Source organism: Zootoca vivipara, chromosome 9 (assembly GCF_963506605.1).
Source record: "Zootoca vivipara chromosome 9, rZooViv1.1, whole genome shotgun sequence".
Classification (NCBI taxonomy): domain Eukaryota; kingdom Metazoa; phylum Chordata; class Lepidosauria; order Squamata; family Lacertidae; genus Zootoca; species Zootoca vivipara.
Genome location: NC_083284.1, coordinates 46,492,117 through 46,515,289, shown reverse-complemented (window position 1 = coordinate 46,515,289; position 23,173 = coordinate 46,492,117). Strand labels below are relative to the sequence as shown.

The window sequence follows — 23,173 nt, the reverse complement described above, 5'->3', positions numbered from 1 at the left end:
CTTCCCTTTCCTTTGAAGCATGTCCATGGTTTTAAATCTAATTATTCTTCTTAATCATGGCGTTCGTGCTCGCATGGGGGGCCTCCAGGAGTTCCGGCTCCCATGAGTGCTTAGCCCAGTCCCCCCCCCTTCAGGAATCGGGGTGGGTTAAGGGGCACCTGCGGGCCAGCGGCCCCCCCCCGTCACCCCCGGGGGGGGTCAGGGGACTGCCTTACTCCCCTGGCAGCCGCCAAAATTCCTCATGGGAGTCGGGAGCGATGGTACGGGTCAGCCATAACTCCCACGAGCACGAGCGGAAGTCCTCTCCATCACTTCTCCATGTACCTGTGGCTGCAGTTTCTCTGCATGAGGCATTTTAGTGTTGAGGAAGCAGATCGGTGTTTCACTTCACAAGCCTATTAGAAAATGTGTCTGAATATATTACAGCAACAGGCCACTGACTACCTTTTCTGAATGAGATCTGCACTCTCAGTTTAGTTTTGTGATATTAAATAACAGACAGACCTTTGGAAGAGAGTTTTAAAGTAAAGTTTACCTTTCTTTGCCAGTAGGTGGGGGTAGAATCTGCCATTCCCCAGCTGTCTGGCGGCCTCTGGCAGTCTTGTGTCCACAATTGGACATGTGAAAAATAATTGAGTTTAGCTTTCCTTACAATAAATAGATGAGGAAGGTGAGCTTCACCTACAATTTGAGCATTTGCATCATGCGTGGCAAATATTCTGACACATCATTGAGCCTCACTTTTCCAATTTAAGGTAATTGTTCTGACTCGGGGAGGGAACAACATCAAATAAGCTAATTTTAACGAAGTCAGATTCTAAGCTGTTAGCTTTTGGTCATGTGTTACAGGCAATTCAGTGACCTTACAAGTGGCAAAACAAGTTTAGTGCCGTCTTGAAATAAAAGGGGTGTTGTCTAAGGACCAGGCAAGCTAGTGGAAATGGCTCATCATGGTCCCCAGCAAGTTACTCCACAAACTTGGAAAAGGCCTTAGGGCTGGCCCTACCATTAGGCAGAGTTAGGCAGCTGCCTTAGGTGTCATGAAAAGGTGGCAAATAAGTTATTTAACTGATTATTTCATTTTTATGCCAGCGAGAGTGAGAGGTGCTTTAGCGCTTTTTTTTTTTTGCCTCAGTTGCCATAATATGAGTTTGAACCACCTTGATTTGGGGCAGGGACCATTTCATTTCTCTATCTCAGTCAACAAAATATCACAGGCCAGTCATGCAATTGTACCCTTGTAATTGAAATAAAAGGGGTGTTGTCTAAGAACCAGGCAAAAAATGGGCTTTGCTGCCAGGGTCATACCCAGGATCAAAACTAGGGGGGGCAAGAGAGGGGAAGAGAGAGGGAAGGAGGGAGGGAGGGAGGGAAGAGAGAGAAGGAAGGAAGGAAGGGGTGGATGGGTGAGAGAGAGAGAGAGAGAGAGAGAAGGAAGGAAGGAAGGAAGGAAGGAAGGAAGGAAGGAAAGAAAGAAAGAAAGAAAGAAAGAAAGAAAGAAAGAAAGAAAGAAAGAAAGAAAGAAAGAAAGAAAGAAGGGGTGAGAGAGAGAGAGAGAGAGAAGGGAGGGAGGGACGGAGGGAGCGAGAAAAAAAAGGAAGCAAGAAAGAGGGGGGAAGGAAGGAAGGATGGAAGGAAGGATGGAGCTCCCGTCCGCCCTCCCCCAGCTCAGGCTCCCACGTTCCTGTCACTGGCTGCAGCCATGGAGGGGGTGGAAACAGCCCATTTTCCATAACCACAGTGACTTTTCCCCTTCAGTTTTCGGAGGGAAAAAGTGCGGGTTATGGTCCGTAAAATACGGTGTGTTTTTTTGCTGGGTATGCCCATGTTTGCTGCTGCAGACAAGCCAGTTTCTGAATCCCCCAATGCTGAAGTTTTGATGTATGCTGCAAGCCTCAAGCCTCACCCACATTAGGAGTAACTGATCCCCACATTCCCACTCCAACATCACAATTTCCCTTCTCTCATTGCCTTCCAGCCAAATCTAACCAAACTCAAATGCCTATTAGGGCATTCGCCCAGCTAGCAAAGGAATGGATGCAGGCTGTACATAACACATGAACCTGAATCTTCCAAGTCTAATTTCCATAGTGAAATTCTTCACAAAATGAAAATGATTTGCTAGCAACAGTATTGATACATACATGACAACCTAAGGCAAATAAACACTCAGAAGAAGCAGTTGATGTGAGGGGCATAGTTAACATTGGCTTTCCTCACTCTCTTTCAGGAGACAGGCACAACTGCAGAGCTAAATCTGAAAGAAAGAGCTCCATTTCATCCTTGGTCAGCCAGCTGAGCACTGGAAACACAGAGGCAGAAATAGCAGAGAGCTCTGTACAAATAATATTATTTTTTGGCCTGGTGTGGAGAGCAACAATCCCAATGTCTCTTAATTTTAATGAAATTCCCTTAAGAAAATACCTTCTGGTATTGTTCACCATTGTTCTGTTATCTGTGCATCATTCCACATGTTCTGCATAGTTGCTTAGAAAATATAAAATATCAACTCTCACATTCTCTGTGTTTCTGGAGCGGTTCCTCCCCACCCTTCCAAATCAAAGCTCGGCCACGTGCAAACGCTCAAGGGAACACAAAACCCTTCATGGCGTTCACAAAAAAAACCCCACCAAAAAACTCGAGCAATTCTGCAGAATCAGCCAATCTATTTTTCCCCCTGTGTGCAGGAAACGCAAAAAGCAAAACCACAAATGTGGGCAATGAGCTTTCCCTCTCATTACCTAGAGAGGAAAGTGCTCTCTGGGTGGCTAACTGAACCAATGGGTAATTAAAAGTAAACAATAGCTTCAAATGCTAGGAAGAATGTGAATACACAAACACAGAAATTAAGAGACAATGGAGACAACCCAAAGGTGCTGAGCCTCAAGCTTTTTGTTCACTTCACAGTAAATTGTGGATTTTTGGAAATGCAATTTACACCACAGTATAAAGAAAAGGAACAAAAAAGAGTGAGGATGAGAAAGTTGCAGACACAGAAGAAAGAGCTCTAAGCTGCATTAATCATCTTCCTCATCAGGAGAGGCTCATCCTCTGTGGCGGAGGAGGAGCAAAAGCTTCCTGATAGAAGCATCACTACCGCTTGTTGGGGGGAAGAAGGAGGGCGAGGCAGCGGTGAGGTTGGGGCTGCAGGCAGGAATGCTGGATTGGCTCTGCCAGCGTGTCTGTGTGGCCCCAGAATTGCTGCCACTTCACCCTCACCTTTATAGCAAAATAGCAGCATGCTTCTTCCGCGAGACTATTGCTGTGGGTACACAGGTGGCACTGTGGTCTAAACCACGGAGCCTCTTGGGTTTGCCAAGTGGAAGGTCGATGGCTCGAATCTGCTTGACGGTGGTGAGCTCCCATTGCTCTGTCCCAGCTTCTGCCAACCTAGCAGTTCGAAAGCACACCAGTGCAAGTAGATAAATAGGTAGCAATGCGGCGGGAAGGTAAACAACGTTTACATGCTCTCAGGCACTTGTCACGGTGTCCCATTGCACCAGAAGTGGTTTAGTCATGCTGGAAAAGCTGTCTGTGCATAAATGCCAGCTCCCTCGGCCTGAAGTGAGATGAGTGGCATAGTTGACTTTGACTGGACTTAACCATCCACAGATCCTTTACCTTTTACCTATTGCTGTAGCATCAAGCTAATGGATGAGTCTCTCCCAATCATCGCATTACCATTTCTAGAGTGTTTCAAGATTTCAAACAGGTATAGGCAAACTCGGCCCTCCAGATGTTTTGGGACTACAATTCCCATGATCCCTAGCTAACAGGACCAGTGGTCAGGGATGATGGGAACTGTAGTTCCAAAAACATCTGGAGGGCCGAGTTTGCCTATGCCCGATTTCAAACATTGCCTAGTTACAATCCTTAAGGACCCCTGGAAGGCTGGAGTGGAGAACCAGGGGCCCTCCAGACTGATGCACTCCAACAATGCCTGCCAAGTCGCAGGTTCCCTACTAAAATTTGCAACGTTTCTATTTTGGAACATTTAAGTGTGATTATTACAGACTGGTGTTGGGCTCTACATCCAGCCCTCCAGAATGCTAAGCTAAGTCCGTGGTATCATTTCCCAGGATTGTAGTTGTGGGGTGGAGCCGAGGCTGAGAGAAAGCAGCTTACTTAAGGGCACCTAGAGAGTTCATGAGTGGAGGAGTTCCTGATTCACCGCTCAGTCTCTGAGACACTATGCTGCACAATGTACTGCTATGGTTTACAGCAGGATAGGGAGAGATCTAGGTCAGGGAGTTCCATTCAGGCAAAAGCAATGAAGTACTGTAATATGATACGGAATCAGTGTATTGGGATGCCATGCCTTAAGAGCTCAATAGAAATGAAGTTTATACAATTGCAGACATAACAGTTAGTCACCTTGGGCGGGTTTGCCCTAAAACCTGGAGCAGGAGCGTAAATAAGTAAGTTAGTACTTTTGGGAATTCTATATCTGAGACGAATACGCATGGTCAATTTTTGCCACTATGACACAATGGTCTGTGTGTAAATTTGTTCTTATAAAAGGCAAAGTATATCTATAGCCAAATGAAATGTTTTTATTGCGTTTTCCCCTTACTATGATTGTCTCTCCCTTTCATCATTGACCAATTTACAAGTTCTCACTTCGAGGTGACATTTTGCCCACAGATTCTGAGCCATGAATTTGAAGACACAGTTAAGCATATTCTCATGAAAAGGGAAGAGACAGAAGACAGTCTTCACAAGTTCAAACTGGTAATTGCAGTGGCTGGTGGCGGGTGCCTAAGTAAGTTTCGGTCTTTCAATTCCAGATGATAATGTCACCCACCACGCTATCAATTGCTTCTTATTATATTCACGTTTTAGAGAATTTTCATGAAATGCCATGACCGACAGCAATTCACTATACTGACCAGTATCAGTACTTTTACTTATTAAGATTATTCTTGCCATTTCAGTTATCACGTGGTTGGCACAATTGACAATTTCGCGCTTAGACCTCCACCCTTTCCTTTGTCCATGGATAAACAGAAATCTGCTCTTCCAGCAGGGAGGCTGAAGAAGTTTGGTTCTCACCTTGCTGGAAACCAGTTGAAATTGAGGAAGCTACATTAGCCATGCCTATTAACTTCAATGGGTCTTCTCTTAGGAGGGATGACATTGAGTACCACCCAAAATTGCTTCCAAGAGCACAAAGAGTGTGTTCTCAGTGTTTGTATGGTGGCTTCTTAAACACCTTTTCTGGGAGACTTTGCTGGTGTGGATAAAATTGCCGAGAGTACTGCATCCACAAAATTAGCCATCGGTGGCTTACATGGTTTGCTTTTTCAGTGCCTGCTACACAGCCAGGATTATTTAAAAATGGGTCTTGGGCCCCCTTTACCATCAGCATCAACAACAGCATCCAGCAATGGCGTTGCTGCCACTTCCTGGGAGGGGTGACAAGGAGGTAAGATCTGCATGGAGCCAATCTGATGTTCTTGCCCACACAAACTTGCTGTCTCCCCTCCCAGAAAGTGACAGCACCACTGTGGCTGGGACACTATTGCTGTAGCTCTGCCCCACTGGACGAGTCACTCCTGAATGCTTGCACGGCAGGAAAAAGTTAAACTTGACTCAGAGTGCTGTTCAATATTTAGTTAGTAGTAATGGCCTGTATCCTTAGGTAACCTAAGGAAGTTCATGGAAGGAAACTTTCCTGCCCCTTCTTCTCCTGGGGCATCACAGGTGGCTACATAGGGATGGAAAACTCCCCTGCTGTGAATTTAACTTATTTTATGTAGGGAAAGGCTTCTAAACCATGCCACTTTGCAAACTGTTAATTTAGCCCGAAATTCGGCCCATGCTCTGGGCCAAGGTTTTCAACTGAGTTATTATTTTTTAAAAGCAGTATACTTTACCTTTCTTCTTAAGCAGATTGCGAATTCTGTTTTCTCTATCTGGATGTGTTCATTCTTTAAATTTGGAAAGCCAAGTCACGTCAATGAGTATCTTATTGTCAGACTCAAGTAATTTGCCCAGGGCAACAGGTCACCTCTCCTCCTACTGACCTTCTTTCCCTACCATTTCAGCAGAAAATGTGTTTGGCTCCAGTAATTACCCTGGGATTCTTCAATTTAAAAGGCATTCATGACAGTTTAGGAAAATGAACCTTGGGCTACTTCAATTTATAAGGCAAGGTTTAGGAAGCACAATGACATAAGGAAAGTCAATTTCCGTATGAGGCAAATCTTGTGATGTGGGGCCTTGATACAGGAGAGCCCCACACTGACTGAAACTTTGTCCCTTGACAACCAAGTTTCAAAATTCAGTGGAGCAACAGCCCACTAATATGCAATGCTGCTGGCTAGGCTCTCAGTGGCAGAGGTAGCTAATGCAGGGCAATGGAGTCACATTGCTAGCCAAACAAACACAATGCTTATCACGGGAGCCACCACATACAGCACAGCAGCCACTTTACTGCTTTGACACGCACCGAAATTGGCCACTGGAGCGCATGTGCTGACCTGATTCGATACCAATTGCATGACATATGAAAGCACCCCCAAATATCCTTTCAAGTTAATGGAATGTAGCGGGAAATTGACAGCTCTGGAAAGAAGCAATTTATTTTTACTTAGAAAGGGAGAAAGCAGAGCCATGGAACCATGGAGAGCAGAAACCAGGGAAACTTCAGTGCTTTCCCGAAACCATCAACTTTTTATCCAAAGGGCATGCTACCAGTGCAGAGTTTTGGAAACCTTAGCTTCGGAGTGTACATTTCCCTCTTGCCTAGGAAACATATATATATTTGTTATATAACTTATAAACTATATCCCATAAAACGTTATGTCCAGACTCTCCAAATTTGCTCAGCAGCAAGGTACTTCAGTAAAGGTAAAGGGACCCCTGACCATTAGGTCCAGTCTTGACCGACTCTGGGGTTGCGGCACTCATCCCATGTTATTGGCTGAGGGAGCCGGCGTACAGCTTCCAGGTCATGTGGCCAGCATGACAAAGCCGCTTCTAGCGAACCAGAGCAGCACACGGAAACGCCATTTACCTTCCCGCTGGAGTGGTACCTATTGATCTATTGCACTTTGACGTGCTTTCAAACTGCTAGGTTGGCAGGAGCTGGGACTGAGCAACAGCAGCTCACCCCGTTGCGGGGATTCAAACCACCGACCTTCTGATTGGCAAGCCCTAGGCTCAGTGGTTTAACCCATAGCGCCACCCGCGTCGCTAAAGCACTCCATGCCTAATCTGAAAAAAGCCCCACTGGCTTTAATGAGGTGCCAGGTTTATTGATATAGAATTGCATCCTGAATAGCAACACTCTCTCCCCTGCAATTTAGCACACTGGTGAGGAAACTGATATTGAGGTGCATGTGTCCCAGATGTCCCAGGATCCCCTACAACAGCCTTCACCAACCTGGTCCATCTAGATGTTGTTGGACTGTGACTCCCATCAGGACTGGTGTTCCAACAACATCCAGATGGCACCAGGTTGGGGAAGGCTGCCCTATAACTTTGATGCACACCAGCAATTGGTATGCACATTGCGGAAGAAAAAATACTGAGGCAAACCAAAAGGCATAGCATGCTGTCCTGCTATGTCCCAAAAAGCATAGCATTGCATAGTCTTTGAAAAGGGATCGAAGAGCTGCATACTCAGAATTGTTGATTGACTTATTGCAATATAGAACACAACCTATAAAAGGCACAGTAAGCATAGGAAATGACAGGGGAAATAGCTCAAACGTAACTTCTTAGGCCTAAGGTATAGGCTTTGTAGAGGAGTGCCTAATTCCCTTTTGGTTTGTCTGGGCAACTGTGGCCTAGCAGCCCCAAGAAGACTCTGGTTGTGTCTCCAAGTGTGCTGCATAAAGTCTGCCAGAGATTTTTCTTCTTTTCTATGCATCATCTGCCTCCTATCATGAGCTGAATGCAGAATCATACATTCTGGAATGGGAGACCACATAACTTGGACTACAAATATTCAAACAAAATTCTTCTTTTATCTCCTCTATAATTGGAACTATAAGTCCATGGAACAAGGACTTAATGATTATTATTACAATTATTTAAAAAAACAAAAAAAAGATGGATAAAAAATCCCAGGACAAAAACAAAGATTGCATTTTCTGCAGCTGGGCTCTTGTTTGCTCTGTAATCAGGAAGCAATCTGCTATGTGAGCGACAATGTGGATGTAAGTGCAATATAAACTAACAGTTCGTATTTCAAGGGGGTAAGAGTGTCCCAATTCTCCACAATCAAGCATTTCTGCACAGCAATAAAGTGTCCTGTAGGAAGCCTCTGCTCCCACTGCAAAACAAGATGATGGTCAAAAGAGGTAATTTAATTCCAAATGTTACCTGCTAAGGCTGCCAATGGTTGTTCAGCAAGCTGCCTAGCACTGTCACAGCAAAAGTTTATCTGGCAGAATAGCTTTGATTGTCTGTGTAGGGCAGGGGTCTGCAACCTTTAAGACAAAAAGAGCCACTTGGACCCGCTTCTGAAGGAAAAAAAAAACTGGGAGCCGCAAAACCATTGCGACATTTAAAACAAATATAACACTGCATATATTGTTTCTTAACTTAATGCTATATATACAGGATCGTGCAGTCAGCTGTCAATCTGAAGAAAAAAAGGACTTTCACTTAACAGTTCTTGTGCTCAGGTCTTGCTTGTGGGTTTCCCACAGGCGTCTGGCTGGCCACTGTGAGAACAGGATGCTGGACTAGATGGGCCATTGGCCTGATCCAGCAGCCTCTAAAGAACACACTGTTCTCCACTCCCAGCCTAGTTCCCTGACTCCATTTCTAAAACTGTCCAAAGGGGTAGCGGCTTCCTAGCATGCCTAGATGTAAGCCCCTCATCCTATACAGGCTGCCACCCCTGCTTGCTCCACTCGCCATCCCCTTTGCCAACCCTATTTCCCCCACAGCTCACCAAACCCTGCCCCCTTTACACCTAACGGTCCTAACCGAGACCCACCTCTCTTTGCACCTCACCCAGCACCTCACCCATCTCCCTGCCTGAAGTCCCTCCCCTCCCTGCTTGGCCCAAGCCCCATGCCTTTTCAAAAGAGGGGGAAAGTGCTTCAGAAAGCAGTTTGCCAGACAGCTGTTTTCATATGAAATTAAGGTTGCAAACTTCTTTCACCACTCCTGCTCCTTTGAGCAACAGTCTGGCCTGGCAGAAATTAACAATCAATACTGTAGAGGTGTTGTTGTTTTTTCACAGCACAGAGATCGCTTATGATTCATTTCCTCTGTATGTCGGGTGCAGGAATTGTTTAATAATAAGAACCAGTTGCTCTTTACAGTTTGATGGGTCAGTGCGTCTGGCTGTTAACCACAAGGCTGGTGGTTCGAGCCTACCCAGGGATGGCTCACAGCTGTGGGCAGGATTCCTGCATTGCAGGGGGTTGGGCTAGATGACCCTCGGGACCCTTCCCATTCTACAATTCTATGATTGTATGAAATAATCCTTTAACCAAATATTAAGTGATGCTTTATTGCATTCTCTGGATTTTTAATACAGCTGTTCCATGCTCAAAACTAATCCAGTTACAGAGCAGGAAAAAAGGCATGGAAGAGTATTCCCTTTTCCAAAGGGAAGGAGGGGGGAAAGGCAGAGCGGGCGAAGAGGGCGGGGCACACACACAAACCACAGGGGAGCAAGTAGAGGTGGGGAAGTGTAGAACGCTGGCTGTGTAAAGCAGCCTTTGTCAACCTGGTGCCCTCCAAGAGACTTTGAATCAGCACCAATCAGCAAGAGATTTACTGTATTGAAGTATGTATTGAAGGGGGAGAGAGCTGATATTGCAGCTATAGAACAGAAGCAAGCAAAAAAGGGGGGTGAATGAAAGAACAGTGCTCAAGAATGTGAAGGGTAGGTTTATATTGTAGCAGAGCAGAAAGAAGAACTTATTCAAGCTCCAGTTCTGACATGCAAGGAAAGGGGGCAGGGGAACAAACAGTCTCTCTCTCTCTCTCTCTCTCTGTGTGTGTGTGTGTGTGTGTGTGTGTGTGTGTGGCAAAGGGGGGCAGAGAGAAGAAGGATGCAATGAGGATGGGGGGGGATAGAAGAAAAGGAGGACCAGTTTGAGAGGGAAACACCGTGAGGGGGGGGGGAGTGAAGCGAAAACTGAAAATCCTAAAAGGAATTGGGGGGGGGAGGAGTGTGGGGAAAGAGAGAGAAGCATGGGGAAAGGGGTGGAAAGAGAAAATAAAAGAGAAAAGTCACTATCAGGTTTGGATTGGAAAACAGCCTTGCATCCTGTGGAATACACTTCAAATGGTAGATCTTGTTAAAGGAAACCACTTTTTTATCATTCAAACAAAAGGTCAAAACACCCCAACATTTAATTGTTATTTCCTCCGTCCTGTCATCAAAAGGGGGCAGGAAAAAGGACCTTATACATTTTATGAATGAGTAACAGATGGGACTCTAAGACTGAGGAAACCCCTTTTTCAGCTCCTGACTTCAAAGGTGCTATGTGTTTACACTTTCAATCCACACTCTCAATTGGGAGAGATCAGATAAGACAATAGGTGTGCATTCCAAACCCGCTGATGTTACAATGGACTGATCAACGAAAAGCAGCCAGCAAGGAGGCTTTACTTTAACAATTAATATAAAATTGAGATTTTAACCGATTCACAAAATTCCAGTGCCAGCTCCCCTCTGCTACACAGAACTCATAAATAAAGCGAACCAAGAGCACTCGACCACCCTCCTACCCCTCTTTTCCCCCCCTAGGAAAGAGACGAGCCCCCACCCCTTACACACCTCTCCCGCTCGCCCCACCTCCGCCTCCCGAGGAGGCGGCAGCAGCAGCAGCAACAACACCATTTCAGCGGCTCCTCAAAAGCTGCCCTTTCTCGCAGCCGCGCCCGCCTCTCTCTTTCCCAGCAAGCGTGTCTCTTTAACCCTATCAGGGCTGGGCTATCCGTGCCTCCGTCACCCAACTCTTCCAGCCTCGGCAAGTCCACCATTTCGGAGCCGGCGAGTAGGAAGCCCCGATAGGGTTAAAGAGGCTGCGTGAGCCAGGCAGGGGCAGAGAGCCACGGCAAAGCTGTAAAGGAGCCGCATGCGGCTCCGGAGCTGCAGGTTGCCGACCCCAGGTGTAGGGGCAAGACATAGTCATACAATTTTCTCTGCTTGCATCCTCTGCAGTAATAGTTGGGCAGACAGTTATCTTCTTCTTTTTTAAAGTGACCAGACACTGATTGTTGTTTCTTTTCAGATGCGTGACACATCTGAAGCAGATGGTGTGACCTTCTTATTGTGTTCAGGCATGCACTGCCTTTAGTTTCTATTTTAAAAACATGACATAACCAGCACTATTCCACCCTCCTCTCCAAAGGCTAGGTTTTCACTATGTTTGAACCATAGTAAGATAATACGGTTATGGGACACAGGTGGCGCTGTGGTCTAAACCACTGAGCCCAGGGCTTGCCCATCAGAAGGTTGGTGGTTCGAGCTCCTGTTGTTCGGTCCCAGCTCCTGCCAACCTAGCAGTTCGAAAGCACATCAAAGTGCAATTAGATAAATAGGTACCACTCCAGCGGGAAGGTAAATGGTGTTTCCGTGTGCTGCTCTGGTCTGCCAACCTAGCAGTTCAAAAGCACGTCAAAGTGCAAGTAGATAAATAGGTAAGGCAAACAGCGGGAAGGTAAACGGCGTTTCAGTGTGCTGCTCTGGTTTCGCCAGAAGCGGCTTAGTCATGCTGGCCAGATGACCCAGAAAAACTGTCTGCGGACAAACGCTGGCTCCCTTGGCCAGTAAAGCAAGATGAGCACCGCAACCCCAGAGTCATTCGCGACTGGACTTAACTGTCAGGGGTGCTTTACCTTTACCTTTAAGATAATACGGTTATTAGAACCAAGGACACCATATCAGTGGTTCGAATCCCCGTGACGGGGTTAGCTCCTGTTGTTCGGTCCCAGCTCCTGCCAACCTAGCAGTTCGAAAGCACATCAAAGTTCAAGTAGATAAATAGGTACCACTCCAGCGGGAAGGTAAATGGTGTTTCCGTGTGCTGCTCTGGTCGCTAGAAGCGGCTTTGTCATGTTGGCCACATGACCCGGAAGCTGTACGCTGGCTCCCTCAACCAATAACGCGAGATGAGTGCCGCAACCCCAGAGTCGGTCACGACTGGAGCTAATGGTCAGGGGTCCCTTTACTTTTAAACAATCTATGGCCTTTTAAATGTATTTGTGGGAAGGAGTTATTTGTGGGGTTTTTGTTCTTATTATGATATGTAGTGAAGGTGCCAAGCGAGCCTCCGTGAGGAGAGCATTCCACAAACACGAAGCCACCGCAGAAAAAGCCTATTTTCAGGTTGCCACCCACCAGACCACTCATAGAGGGGGAACACTAGGAAGGGTATCAGATGTTCATTTTCTGCTTGACTGAGCCTGGAGCTATATGCCTTTTCTCTTTATCTTTAAAGCAGGTAACTGTGTTTTCTAACCTGCTCCATTTTGCTTTTGGATACTTTGATAGATTATTTTTGCTGGCTGAAGCCTCTCTCTTTTTTAAGAACAAAATTCAATTTTTAAAAGTGTGTGCAGTCATTGGGCAGTATCTGCTTCATTTTTCTTTGTTTATTCTCTTTATATCCTACTTATCCTAACCTCATTAGCATCTTCAAGCCTTTTCTCAAAAGGTAGGGGCAACCGTTTGAAATCCTTGAATCCATAGGAAACTTATTAACCAAAGGAGTTTTAATTAAATAGAACCAAATTCAGTCTTTAGCATAAAATCAAATTAAACGTACAAAACAGCGACTTTTGCTCTATACCAGCTAATTACTTCCTGTGTTTTATGTCAGTAATAAGGACAGGGTAGAATAGTTTGTAGTGGCAGGTTTTGTTCTGAGAGCTTCATTTCTTTCTTTTTTTTCAAATAATTTTTATTGAAGATTTTCAATTTAAACATTAATCACATAATCATAACATAGACTCTTAACCTCAGAAACAATAAAGAAAAAGAGCACAAAAAAGAAAAAAAAGGAAAAAAAAGGAAAAAGAAAAATGCAAAAATAGCAAAAAACGAAAAAAAAAGAAAAGAAAAAATTCTTTAAATCTTATCCAATGTTCACTGACATAACTTCGGCTTCCCCGTCCCTCCCTCCCCGAGTTCATTTTACACCCCACATCAGCAATTTTCTCGTATCAAATACAATTCATAATGTTAATTATCACTTCACCAATTATTTTCATCTTACATAAAATTTTATCCAAAAAAGAAAAATTTCAATCAAATCTCTAAACTAAACCCCTTAGCCTGTAATTTCCCTAAAAAATATTCCCAATTTTTTTCTTACTAAAATCACTATTTAAATTATTAAAGCATTCTTAACCCCCTCCCCTCCTTCCCCTGATTGGCGATTTCCTGCAAACTTTGGCCAGCTCCTTTTAACAGTCCATTATTAAACCATTTTAGACATCCCATATTAAAATTCATTTTATTTTTTCACCCCACTCCATCCCTCGCCCACTCCATACCCCCTCCCTCTTTCCACTTTTCCTTCTGTTGCACAACTCTCTTTCTCCGCCTCTCTTTCCCACCTTTCTTCTCTGTTCCCCCCCAGTACCATAGCTTTCTCCAAACTTCCATCTTTATTTGAATAACGTGGCCCAGAATCTGGACTCCCCCTCCCACCGAGAGACCAGCATTCCGAGTTGAAGCCGTCTGCATAAAATCAATGTCCTTTGCAACTTCTCCCACAAGTTGCTCCGGTTCTTCAGTTTCAGGCTCTTCTATCTCATCCTGTAGTTCCAAAGTGTCATTTGGGGAAAACTCTTGTAGCACTTCTTTAAGACTTTGTATCTGTTTCCCATATTGCCGGACATCTTCTCCCAGCTCTTGAACAAGCTGTAACAAAAGTTGCAGTCTCTCTTTGCTCAGCTGGGAATTCATTGTTGTGTCTATCCAGTTCCTTTGTGTTCTCAAATTACAATGAAGAAGGCATGGTTTCTTTACCCCAAGATGGCGCAGATTCCAGATCCTTTATTTATTTATTTATAAGATCCAACTTAATTTTTCTCAATTTAAACGTTCTTGTCCCAGAGTTCTGATATTTCCGTGCCTCGTTTGACCGGTGGAAGCGCTCTGTCGGCTGGACTTTGTTTCCAGGATCTCGCCTCCCGGTTTATGGAGGGCTCGTTCCCATATTCAAACCTTTCTTTGCAGAGGTCTACAAGAATTTCTCCTTCCCTTGGCTCTGCCCCACAGGGAAGGGTCTTGCTTAATTTTTTTTTTTTAGCGGTTTTTAAGGTCCCGGTCTAATGTATTGGCTGCGGGCTTGGTAATTGCTCGCTTGTCTCGGATGGGGGGGGAACGACCTCCGTTTCCTTTTTTGATTCCCCTCCCCGGACCAAATGATTTCTTCTTAATAATCCAACAAATTTTACTTACAAGTCCGATCTTGATTCAATTTTGGAGGTATCTGACGCTCAAATTGTCGTCGGCACGGAGCTTTGCATCCCAGAGGTAGCAATCGACCCAAGGCTCCGTCCCGCTCCGCCGGCTCTCAGCGCACCTCGCAAGGCGCATTCTGGGCGGCGGACGGGACTCAACGGAGCTCGGCTGGGTTCCCACGGTCCCGGAAAGCCAAATCCGGGGGTTCTCCGAGGGGTCGCGGTGCCCTCGCGACTCCCCCCCTCCTCTGGGTCGCTGGGGACTTCGGAGCCCGAAAATCCCCCGCCGATCGCAAATGGCGTCAGACCGGAAGCTCCTGAGAGCTTCATTTCAGAGTCAAGCCTGGTGTTTCGGGATTCAGCAGGCAAGGGAGTGCAAAGCAATTGGAAGTGGCTCAGACAGTGGGGCGAAGCTGCTATGCTACCTTCTCAGCAGGTGGGGTTGCTGTTGCTTTTGATGAGGAAGAGGGCAAAGTGATGGGAAGGTTGGTGTAGTGCAGACACAATGGCAGGAGCACCAGATTGGCTCCACTAGTGCATTTGCAATGCACCAATCTCCCCTGTTTTTCCTTGTCTTCCCAGTAAGCAAGGGCAATCCACCCGCCAAGAAGCTAGTGCACTGGTTCCTCCCCACCAAGTGTGCTGTTTCTGGACTGCACTCTCCCAAAGCACATGGGAAGTTAAGGAAATGGTCCTCACTTCACACACTTTCTTTCCCTCAAATCCATGAGCGGGAGTTTTCTTTCAGCTGTTTGGAATTCAGCATTCTGTCTCAAACGCTGGGAACTGGCTTCCTATCATCTTAACATAAACATAAAAGAGGGCAAGACCTATTACCTCACCCCACCCCAGTTTATCCTCCACATCCTCTTGTCAGTCTTGGGTCTCCTTGACCCCAGTGATCTGTCTGTTTACTTCACAAGCAGCTGCCCTCCGCCCTCTTGTGAGGTAAGGATGGCTGATGCTGATATTAAACAAGGGACTGTTGCTGATCTATTGTTTTAAAACAACAGGACACACAGGGCCAGCCCAAAGTATCTCTCTCTCCCCCCCAGCAATCCTGAACTTATTTCCTCTGCATTGCTTTCCTTAATAATTTTGTCCAGTGAAGTCTTAAGCTTCTTAGTTTACCATTTGATTGATTACAAGGACAGGCCTAACATGTCATATTAGAACACAGAATTGATATAACATGGAGAATTGAGATAACATGGAGGTTGCCTTGCATTCAACCAAAGCCCTGCCTTACATCTCGCTTGAAGTTGCCTGGCCTGCCTTGCATCCTGTTGGTTTCCATCAGTTTCTCATTATTCCATACTTAAGTTCAGTTCTCCACATTTCCACATCAGATTGTGACATATTTTTTAAAAAATCATTTTGAAGTTTCAGCAACATCTTAAAGTGATTTTCTCCTAATAATTTAATGCAATTTACCTAACATACTTACTTTTCAAAATGTTTCCGTGAAATACACTACATTTCTGTATCCTATTTTCACTAATATATGCATTTTTGTACACAGTCCTTAGCTGCAAAATTCACAGAAGTGTGAATTTCAACGGATGACTGCGCCTTGGCTCAAATGAATTGAATTTCTCCTTCATCCCTAACTCAGCCTGAACCTTGCATTGCCTCTCCTTGCATCTGGCCAGAGCCTTGCCTCACGTGAGATCAGTACTTGCCCTATGACAGAGAGAAGGGTAGTGTTGTTGCCTTGGAGGCAGAATGAATGACAGCAGGGATTTTGCGGCTATATTGGATGTGTGTATGTAAGTTGAGGTGTGGAAGGTCATTGGCAGCACCATGTTGAGGGGCCCCTGAGGTCTGATGCCAGCCTTGATGGGAAGTTGGCAGCTGAACCTTGATCACATGGGCAACAGAATTGCAATCTCCATGGCAACTTTAGGGCAATAAGCCAGATTAGGGGGTCCACTGCTCCCACCTGCCAGCAGCTAATGACGATGTAGAGTGGGATGAGGGATCATCTCAGTCTACACCATGTTAGAGCTGACTCTGATGACATAGAGCAAGGATATTTAGCAAACTATTAGCAAGTGAAAGGCTGGGCTGGTTGCAAACCAAAGCACATGGTTCCCATACTTTCATTAATGGCATTTTGGAACATGGCACATGGCAAAATCCAAATTTTAACAAAATAAATCAAAAGGGAGTTATGTGTATGGGGAGAAGGGGGTGTGTTGCATGCTGAAGCTGCATATAATTTCACTGGTGGATTTAACCAAAGCAAGGGCAGTCATTTTAAGATAGAACTATCACTTGAGCAATTTTTGGAAGAGTGAAGTTTACTTTGCTTTATTGTGCTGGAGGTTGAGCTGGATGATCTCTGAGGCTCCATTCAGCTCTATGACCTTTTGTAAAGCAAATGGATATGCAAACCTCTTGGTATGGCCTGTTGGTGCTGTTTACGTGGCCTGCAGTCGTGTGCTCCCTATTTTATTGCAGCAGGTAGATTTATTGAGGAGTGAAATGCAGTTAAAAGCTAGAAGTACCAGGGGAGGCATTAATAGTTCTTAGACTTTTAAACAGAACAAACAGATTTTAATCTCCCTTTAAAGTTGCACTTGTCCCTCCGCTGGGAGTTATGTACTACCAAACTTTAGGAACATAATGTAAATCTGAAACAAGAAAAAACTCCAGTCTGCGTTGCTTCCTCTAAGAAAAGAGCAAGCCTTGATAATCCCAAACAAATGGGCTGATCAATTGTGCTTAAAGCAACTGAGCACACTTTTTGGAAAAGTGTAAAGCTTCAAGACTGGTGGTGAAATTTTGTTGATGTCCTGGAACTGAACTTCAGCAAAGTACTGTAGTGGCTAGAGACTGGATTAGGACCTGGGAGAGGCTGGTTCAAATTTCTATCTAGGGGAAGACAATCCCTCCATCCCTGGTGCCTAGAAGTTAGGCAAACCTCAAACCTCTGACTCCAACTGGACTGATTTCCAGGAGCACATGCAGCTGGGAAGGATATTCCTCTACTGCCATACAATGTCCAGAAGCAGCAGAAGGCTTCAGTACAAACCTCCGGAATAAAATACAGTTCCTTTAAACCCACAGTGTTCCTACAAGGAGGAAGAGCCTGGGACACCGTCTTTGCCATAAATCTACTTAATTAACATCACAGCTGGCTCCAGGCATTTGCTGGACCAATAAGCTCCCTGATTGTCCTGATTTGCCTTACGTTCAGCTTTATCTTACCATGTTCTATCTTGTTCCGACCTCGCAGTGCTTTGTCAAGCTGGTGTGGGTCAATGGGTCATTGGGCCAGGGATTCCCTGCTTTCCCACAGCCTTGGTCTTCTTGCTGTGGTTATTTCAGGAATGCAAATCCACTGTCCAAGAGGGCTTGACCACAGTAATCATATACCCTTTCTTGCCTGTTCATAGTCGTAAAAAGGAAAAGGAACTAGGAAAGTTGGCAGCTATCATGTCTGAATGCTACTTGGTACTTTAATAAGAGTAACTAGCATCTGTGCACAAAATAATGGTGTTTGATGACGTTAGTGTTATTTGGTTACATACATGGGACTCCATTTCACAGCAGCATCTTGAACGCCTCCTGATTTAGTCCCTCTACCATGAAAAGAGCCGAATCAGCTTCTGAATACTAAGCACTTCAGTTTAACTGGCTTGTGGTTTTGATCGTTGGCCATAACTCCACTTCCTCTCCCTTGGTGCCCTCTCCTCTCACTTTCTTGGCTGATGAGGATAAATCCCCCTTTGCATGACAGGCAAAAATAAAATCAAAGTAAAAATGGACTCAACTTTGTGGCGCCTTGGGAGATTGTTACTGTGAATTATCTCATCCACCCAATACCAGGGATAAGGCGATGTCTTATCTGAGATTATTCACAAGTCAGCTGCCTTATACCCCTGTGTTTAAATTATAGCAGGATGTATATGGTAGCAACACCATCAATCATACATAGGGGCTTTACTAGCTGAAAACAAGCTTACTTTTGATTCATCTGTTGCATCAATCTCTAGCAAAGAAATAATAAACTAATGTCTCTTCAAAGGCTACTCCATGGAATAGCAACAAAAATCAGCACAGATGCATTTATTCCCCAATCACTCCCAATATTCCCCCCTGCTAGCAGTAAAGAACAGGAATCTTTTGCTGGCTGGATTCTTCCTTGCTGAAATGAGAGCAGCAGGGGCAGTGGAACTCTAGAGAGTGATCTGCCTCTTTTTGTGATTCCACATCTTGACCTTTCCCACCATTCTCTTGCTTGTTGCTGCTTCCCATTTGCCATCTTTAATTTGTGGTTAATTTGCCCAGAAGGCCCTGCCTCTATTGCTGCAGCCACAGTTCTTTCAACTGCTGCCTGCGATGTCTCATTCTAATGCTTGGTATTGCTGCTACTTACTCAAAAGGGTCACTGGGATCAGCCCTCAGGAGCTCTGGTGGAATTGGTATTCTTTTGTAGTACATCTCCCAGTCGAAGGCTCCACGCATGGCATCTCCCGCTTGTGCCTCATACCCAAAGTGATTGTGGTCAATGACATCGATCATGGGACACACAATGGTCTTATGGTTTAGCGCAATCTGATCTGAAAGACGAAAGCATAAAAATACAAAAAAGAAGATACGTCTAGCCAAGCCATCTATCACATTTACCACTAAGTGAATCCCTTAGGCTTTTACTTCTCCTCTTCCTCCGCCTCTCAAAGTCTTGAAAATTGCCTCAGTATCTCCCCATGGCCCTAAAATCATTTCAGTTTTCAAATCTGCATCTGGCCTCTATCTGCAACGGGCTTAACGCACTCGGCCTGTGATTAGAAGCCATTATAGTTCTTCAAAGAGAGTCACATCCCAGCGAGACCCACAGAAGTCAAGCCATCTATATCTCTGTCACTTTGCTGCTCTAAGCTGTCCCCAATCTGTCACCTAAGGAGTCAGCAAGCAAGCAAAAAAATAAAAAATAAAAACCAGAAAGCAAAAGAATTGTCATTTTAGCTTTGAGTGTGTACAGCAAGAATGCACTGAGAAAATGCTGCTCATTCCGGCTCCTAAAATATGAACATCAGACTTCTGCAACTCAGCTTCTTCTCTGATAGCAGCTGAGGTCAGAGGCAAGGGAGGAGCATATCTATTTAATTCTTGCCTGCGTCACTTTGACACAGAATTCTGTTCTGTTAATGTTTTAATCTGAGCAACATACCCATCTCAAATATTTAAAAAGTATATTTTCTCTCAGCATGTATATTTTGATGTATAGTTAAGTTGATGAGAGCTGTATTACAACATTCATGAAAAATGCAAAATCTGGTGCATAGGTCAAATCAAATCAAATCTTTTCTGTTACGGCCAATGACCAGCACCAACTAAACAAAACAGAGAGCCCGTAGAACACATTAGATGCATAGCTATGATAGCTTCTCTTGGTGGGAGCCATTGATTAAGATGGTAAATGGTCAACAGGCTCAGATTTCCAAAGTTCCAGTGAAGTAACCCCCAAATATAACAGTTCTGAGGTTTTTTCCCAAGCAGATGTGCCAGAATCATCCAAGCGGACATGTCCTCCTGGTTCAAGTGCTGTGTTTTCCATTGTTGCTCATCCATCCTCAATAGTACTAGTTACAGGTAGGTAGCCGTGTTGGTCTGACGTAGTCGAAACAATTTTTTAATAAAAAAAATCCTTCCAGCAGCACCTTAGAGACCAACTAAGTTCGTCATAGGTATGAGCTTTTGTGTGCATGCACACTTCTTCAGATACACTTCTTCAGGTATCTGAAGAAGTGTGCATGCACACGAAAGCTCATACCTATGACCTATGATGAACTTAGTTGGTCTCTAAGGAGCTGCTGGAAGGATATTATTATTTTTTGCTACTGGAAGGATTTTTTTTTAATTTTTTGTTCCATCCTCAATAGGTTGGACTAGTGGAAAAGTAACTAAATTATATGGGGAAATATTCATTTTTAAGTTCTTCTTAACAACATAAACAAATAATTCTATAAAAGGCACAGAATAGGGTCAGATGTTCAAATCTAAAACAGCTGTCGCCCAACATGGTGCTTTCTAAATGTTTCAGAATACAACAGCTGTGCTGGCTGGGGCTGATGAGAGTTGTGGTCCAAAACATCTGGGCGACACCAGATTGGGGAAGGCTGTTTCAAAACATGCTGCCTCAAGATCCATTAGTGGGCAACTCAAGCTACCAGTGCTGAATTCAGCCCAAATGAATTAGAGTTCCATCCTAAACATTTTAATTCTCATCATGTTTCTTCTGCTAATCCTATTTTGCACCACAGTCTAGGAAGTTTCACTTCCAGGTCCAAATATACAGGTGATTTATAGATGCTGTTGGCAGGTTGTCCTAAATAAAATTTTGGAAGCCACAGATTGTGCATCCTGAATGTATTCGTATTCATGGGATAAAGTATATGTTTCAGTACCATGAAAATCCTAATGTTGTAAGTTCCAGTATAACTTACTAAGTAAAGGAGGCAGCCAGTTCACGTTGACTTCACAATGGGAGTCGAGGAAGGTCAAGACTTCTCCTTTAGCTATTGAGGCTCCAAGTAGTCTGGTGCGAATGAGCCCTTCCCGTTTTTTGGTGCGCACAATTCTTACTTTGACAAAACGTGCCATATATTCCTCCAGCTTTTCTCTCAAGTGTTCTGCAAAGACATGGAGGAGAACATGGAAACATTACCTATGAACGGTTGAGCTGAGAACATATGACACCGGACAACACATAATATTTACCAACACAGCACTCAATAGCTTTCCTTTCTAGCGCATTCAGAGTTCCTTATTATTTGCAGAGCCTGTTCTGAAATGCTTCATAAATTGCAAATGTTTAAACACACAGAGGAAGCCAGTGACATTTTAGACCTTTTCACGGCACATTCACCGTTGGCAAATTTCCATCAACCATATAATCACAGCCAAAATGACTGCAGGGTGTTCATTGACCCTCCAGTGCCTTCTGCCTAAGGCCAGATGAACATTCTGGCATATGGTTTTGTAAATGATGCCCTTTCCAAGTGGGCTTGCTAGTCCTATTAATTATGCAAAAAGACACACAGAAAAAAAAATTGAGCTGTGAAGTCAAGATAACTGACGGGCTTTGACGGGTAAGGCCAAGAGGGAATCAACTTTAGAGCAACCTCAGCAATTGGACAACAGCTTGTAGCAAGTGAACAGTTGCAAAGACTTTGCTAATAAAAGCAAGCAGTATTTTGTCTTATTCAATCCTTCTGCGTTTGCATCAGGAGACGGTGCCTTTGGGAGTTTTCCGTTTCTCTTTTTGCCTTCTAATTCAACATAAACAACAGAATTGTATCACCACCTGCAGTTTTGCCCTTTCAAAAACAACTTTATTGAGTACATTCATAACAAAAAATAAACAAACAAACACTGCACGAAGCACCTCACCCTATACAATTCATTTCTTTCTTTGAATAGATCAAACCATATGTATCTCCAGTTGTGAAGGATGCCCCCCCCAGTAGTGAGTAGTCATTTAAAGTGAGCCTACCTAATCAACACTTTCCAAAACAGTAAGTGAACAGTCATCCTTTAAAATTCACACTTTCCAAAGTTTGCAATGCAATTCTCTAGCTAAGTAATGTGTAACAAAATGCATATATTAGGTAAAGTGCATAAAATGCATATATTAGTGAAAATAGCACAAAAAAGAATTATTCGCAAAGATGTGTACTTAGGCAGAATAGTGTGCACAATGTGTACATTAGGAAAAATTCACACCAACATGCTAAATAATTTTCACAATGACTTCTTTTTAAAATGCAAACTTGTGTGGAAATGCAGAGTACTGAACATAAGATTGGAAAAATGCAAAGGGAACAGAAGTCAAAACAGAAAACTTCACCTATTCCTACCAGCCACCATGGGCTAGGCTAGGCATGAATAAAAGGTAAAGGGTAAAGGGACCCCTGACCATTAGGTCCAGTCGTGAACGACTCTGGGGTTGCGGCGCTTATCTTGCTTTACTGGCTGAGGGAGCCGGCGTACAGCTTCCGGGTCATGTGGTCAGCATGACTAAGCCGCTTCTGGCGAACCACAGCAGCGCACGGAAACATGGTTTACCTTCCCGCCGGAGTGGTACCTATTGATCTACTTGCACTTTGATGTGCTTTCGAACTGCTAGGTGGGCAGGAGCAGGGACCAAACAACAGGAGCTCACCCTGTCACATGGATTCAAATGAACAACCTTCTAATCGGCAAGCCCTAGGCTCTGTGGTTTAGACCACAGCGCCACCCGTGTCCCAGCCATGAATTACATGGATGTAATTAATTGTGTGATTGTGATGCAAGCATGTGTACATGGTTTTTTTTAATGTAAATAGTAGGGCTGTGCACTGGATTTGTCTGAGTCCTGAGCCAAAAGGGACAGATTCAGAGGGGCTTGGGCATCAAATGAGTTAGATACAGCCAGCCAAGGATCACAGAGCAATCTGTGCTTGTAGGGGAGTGGGGCATCCAACAAGAAGGAGAGGCAGGCACCAGGTGGGAAAAACCTCACAAAAAGTCCAAGACCTATTGGCTGCATATTTTCAGACATGCTCCTGGTTTACATATACTTCACAGATTGACAGTTGCCAGGTTTCTCTGGAAAGAGGAAATGACTGTCCAACCGGTGTGTTCAGAGCATGAAGTGGTTGCATGGAAATGTCCCTAGCCATGGCAAGTCCGCTCAAAGCTGGCAAAGTCTAGCATTCCCATAAACCTACATACTCTGTGTCAAGAGTAGAAGCGGGGGTGTGGGGTGGGGAGGGAAATGTCTGGGCAATTT

General features: G+C 44.5%; 1 protein-coding gene across 1 annotated transcript in view; it reads right to left on the bottom strand.

Annotated features, from left to right (window-relative positions):
- Window positions 1–23,173, bottom strand: part of GALNTL6 (polypeptide N-acetylgalactosaminyltransferase like 6) — a 543,124-nt gene that overhangs the window by 88,588 nt on the left and 431,363 nt on the right. The window contains exons 6-7 of the mRNA XM_060278706.1: window positions 20,847–21,032; window positions 18,776–18,959 (exon numbers count right to left, since the gene is read on the bottom strand). Of these exons, the coding sequence (XP_060134689.1) occupies window positions 18,776–18,959; window positions 20,847–21,032 (370 nt within the window). The remainder of the gene's footprint in view (window positions 1–18,775; window positions 18,960–20,846; window positions 21,033–23,173) is intronic.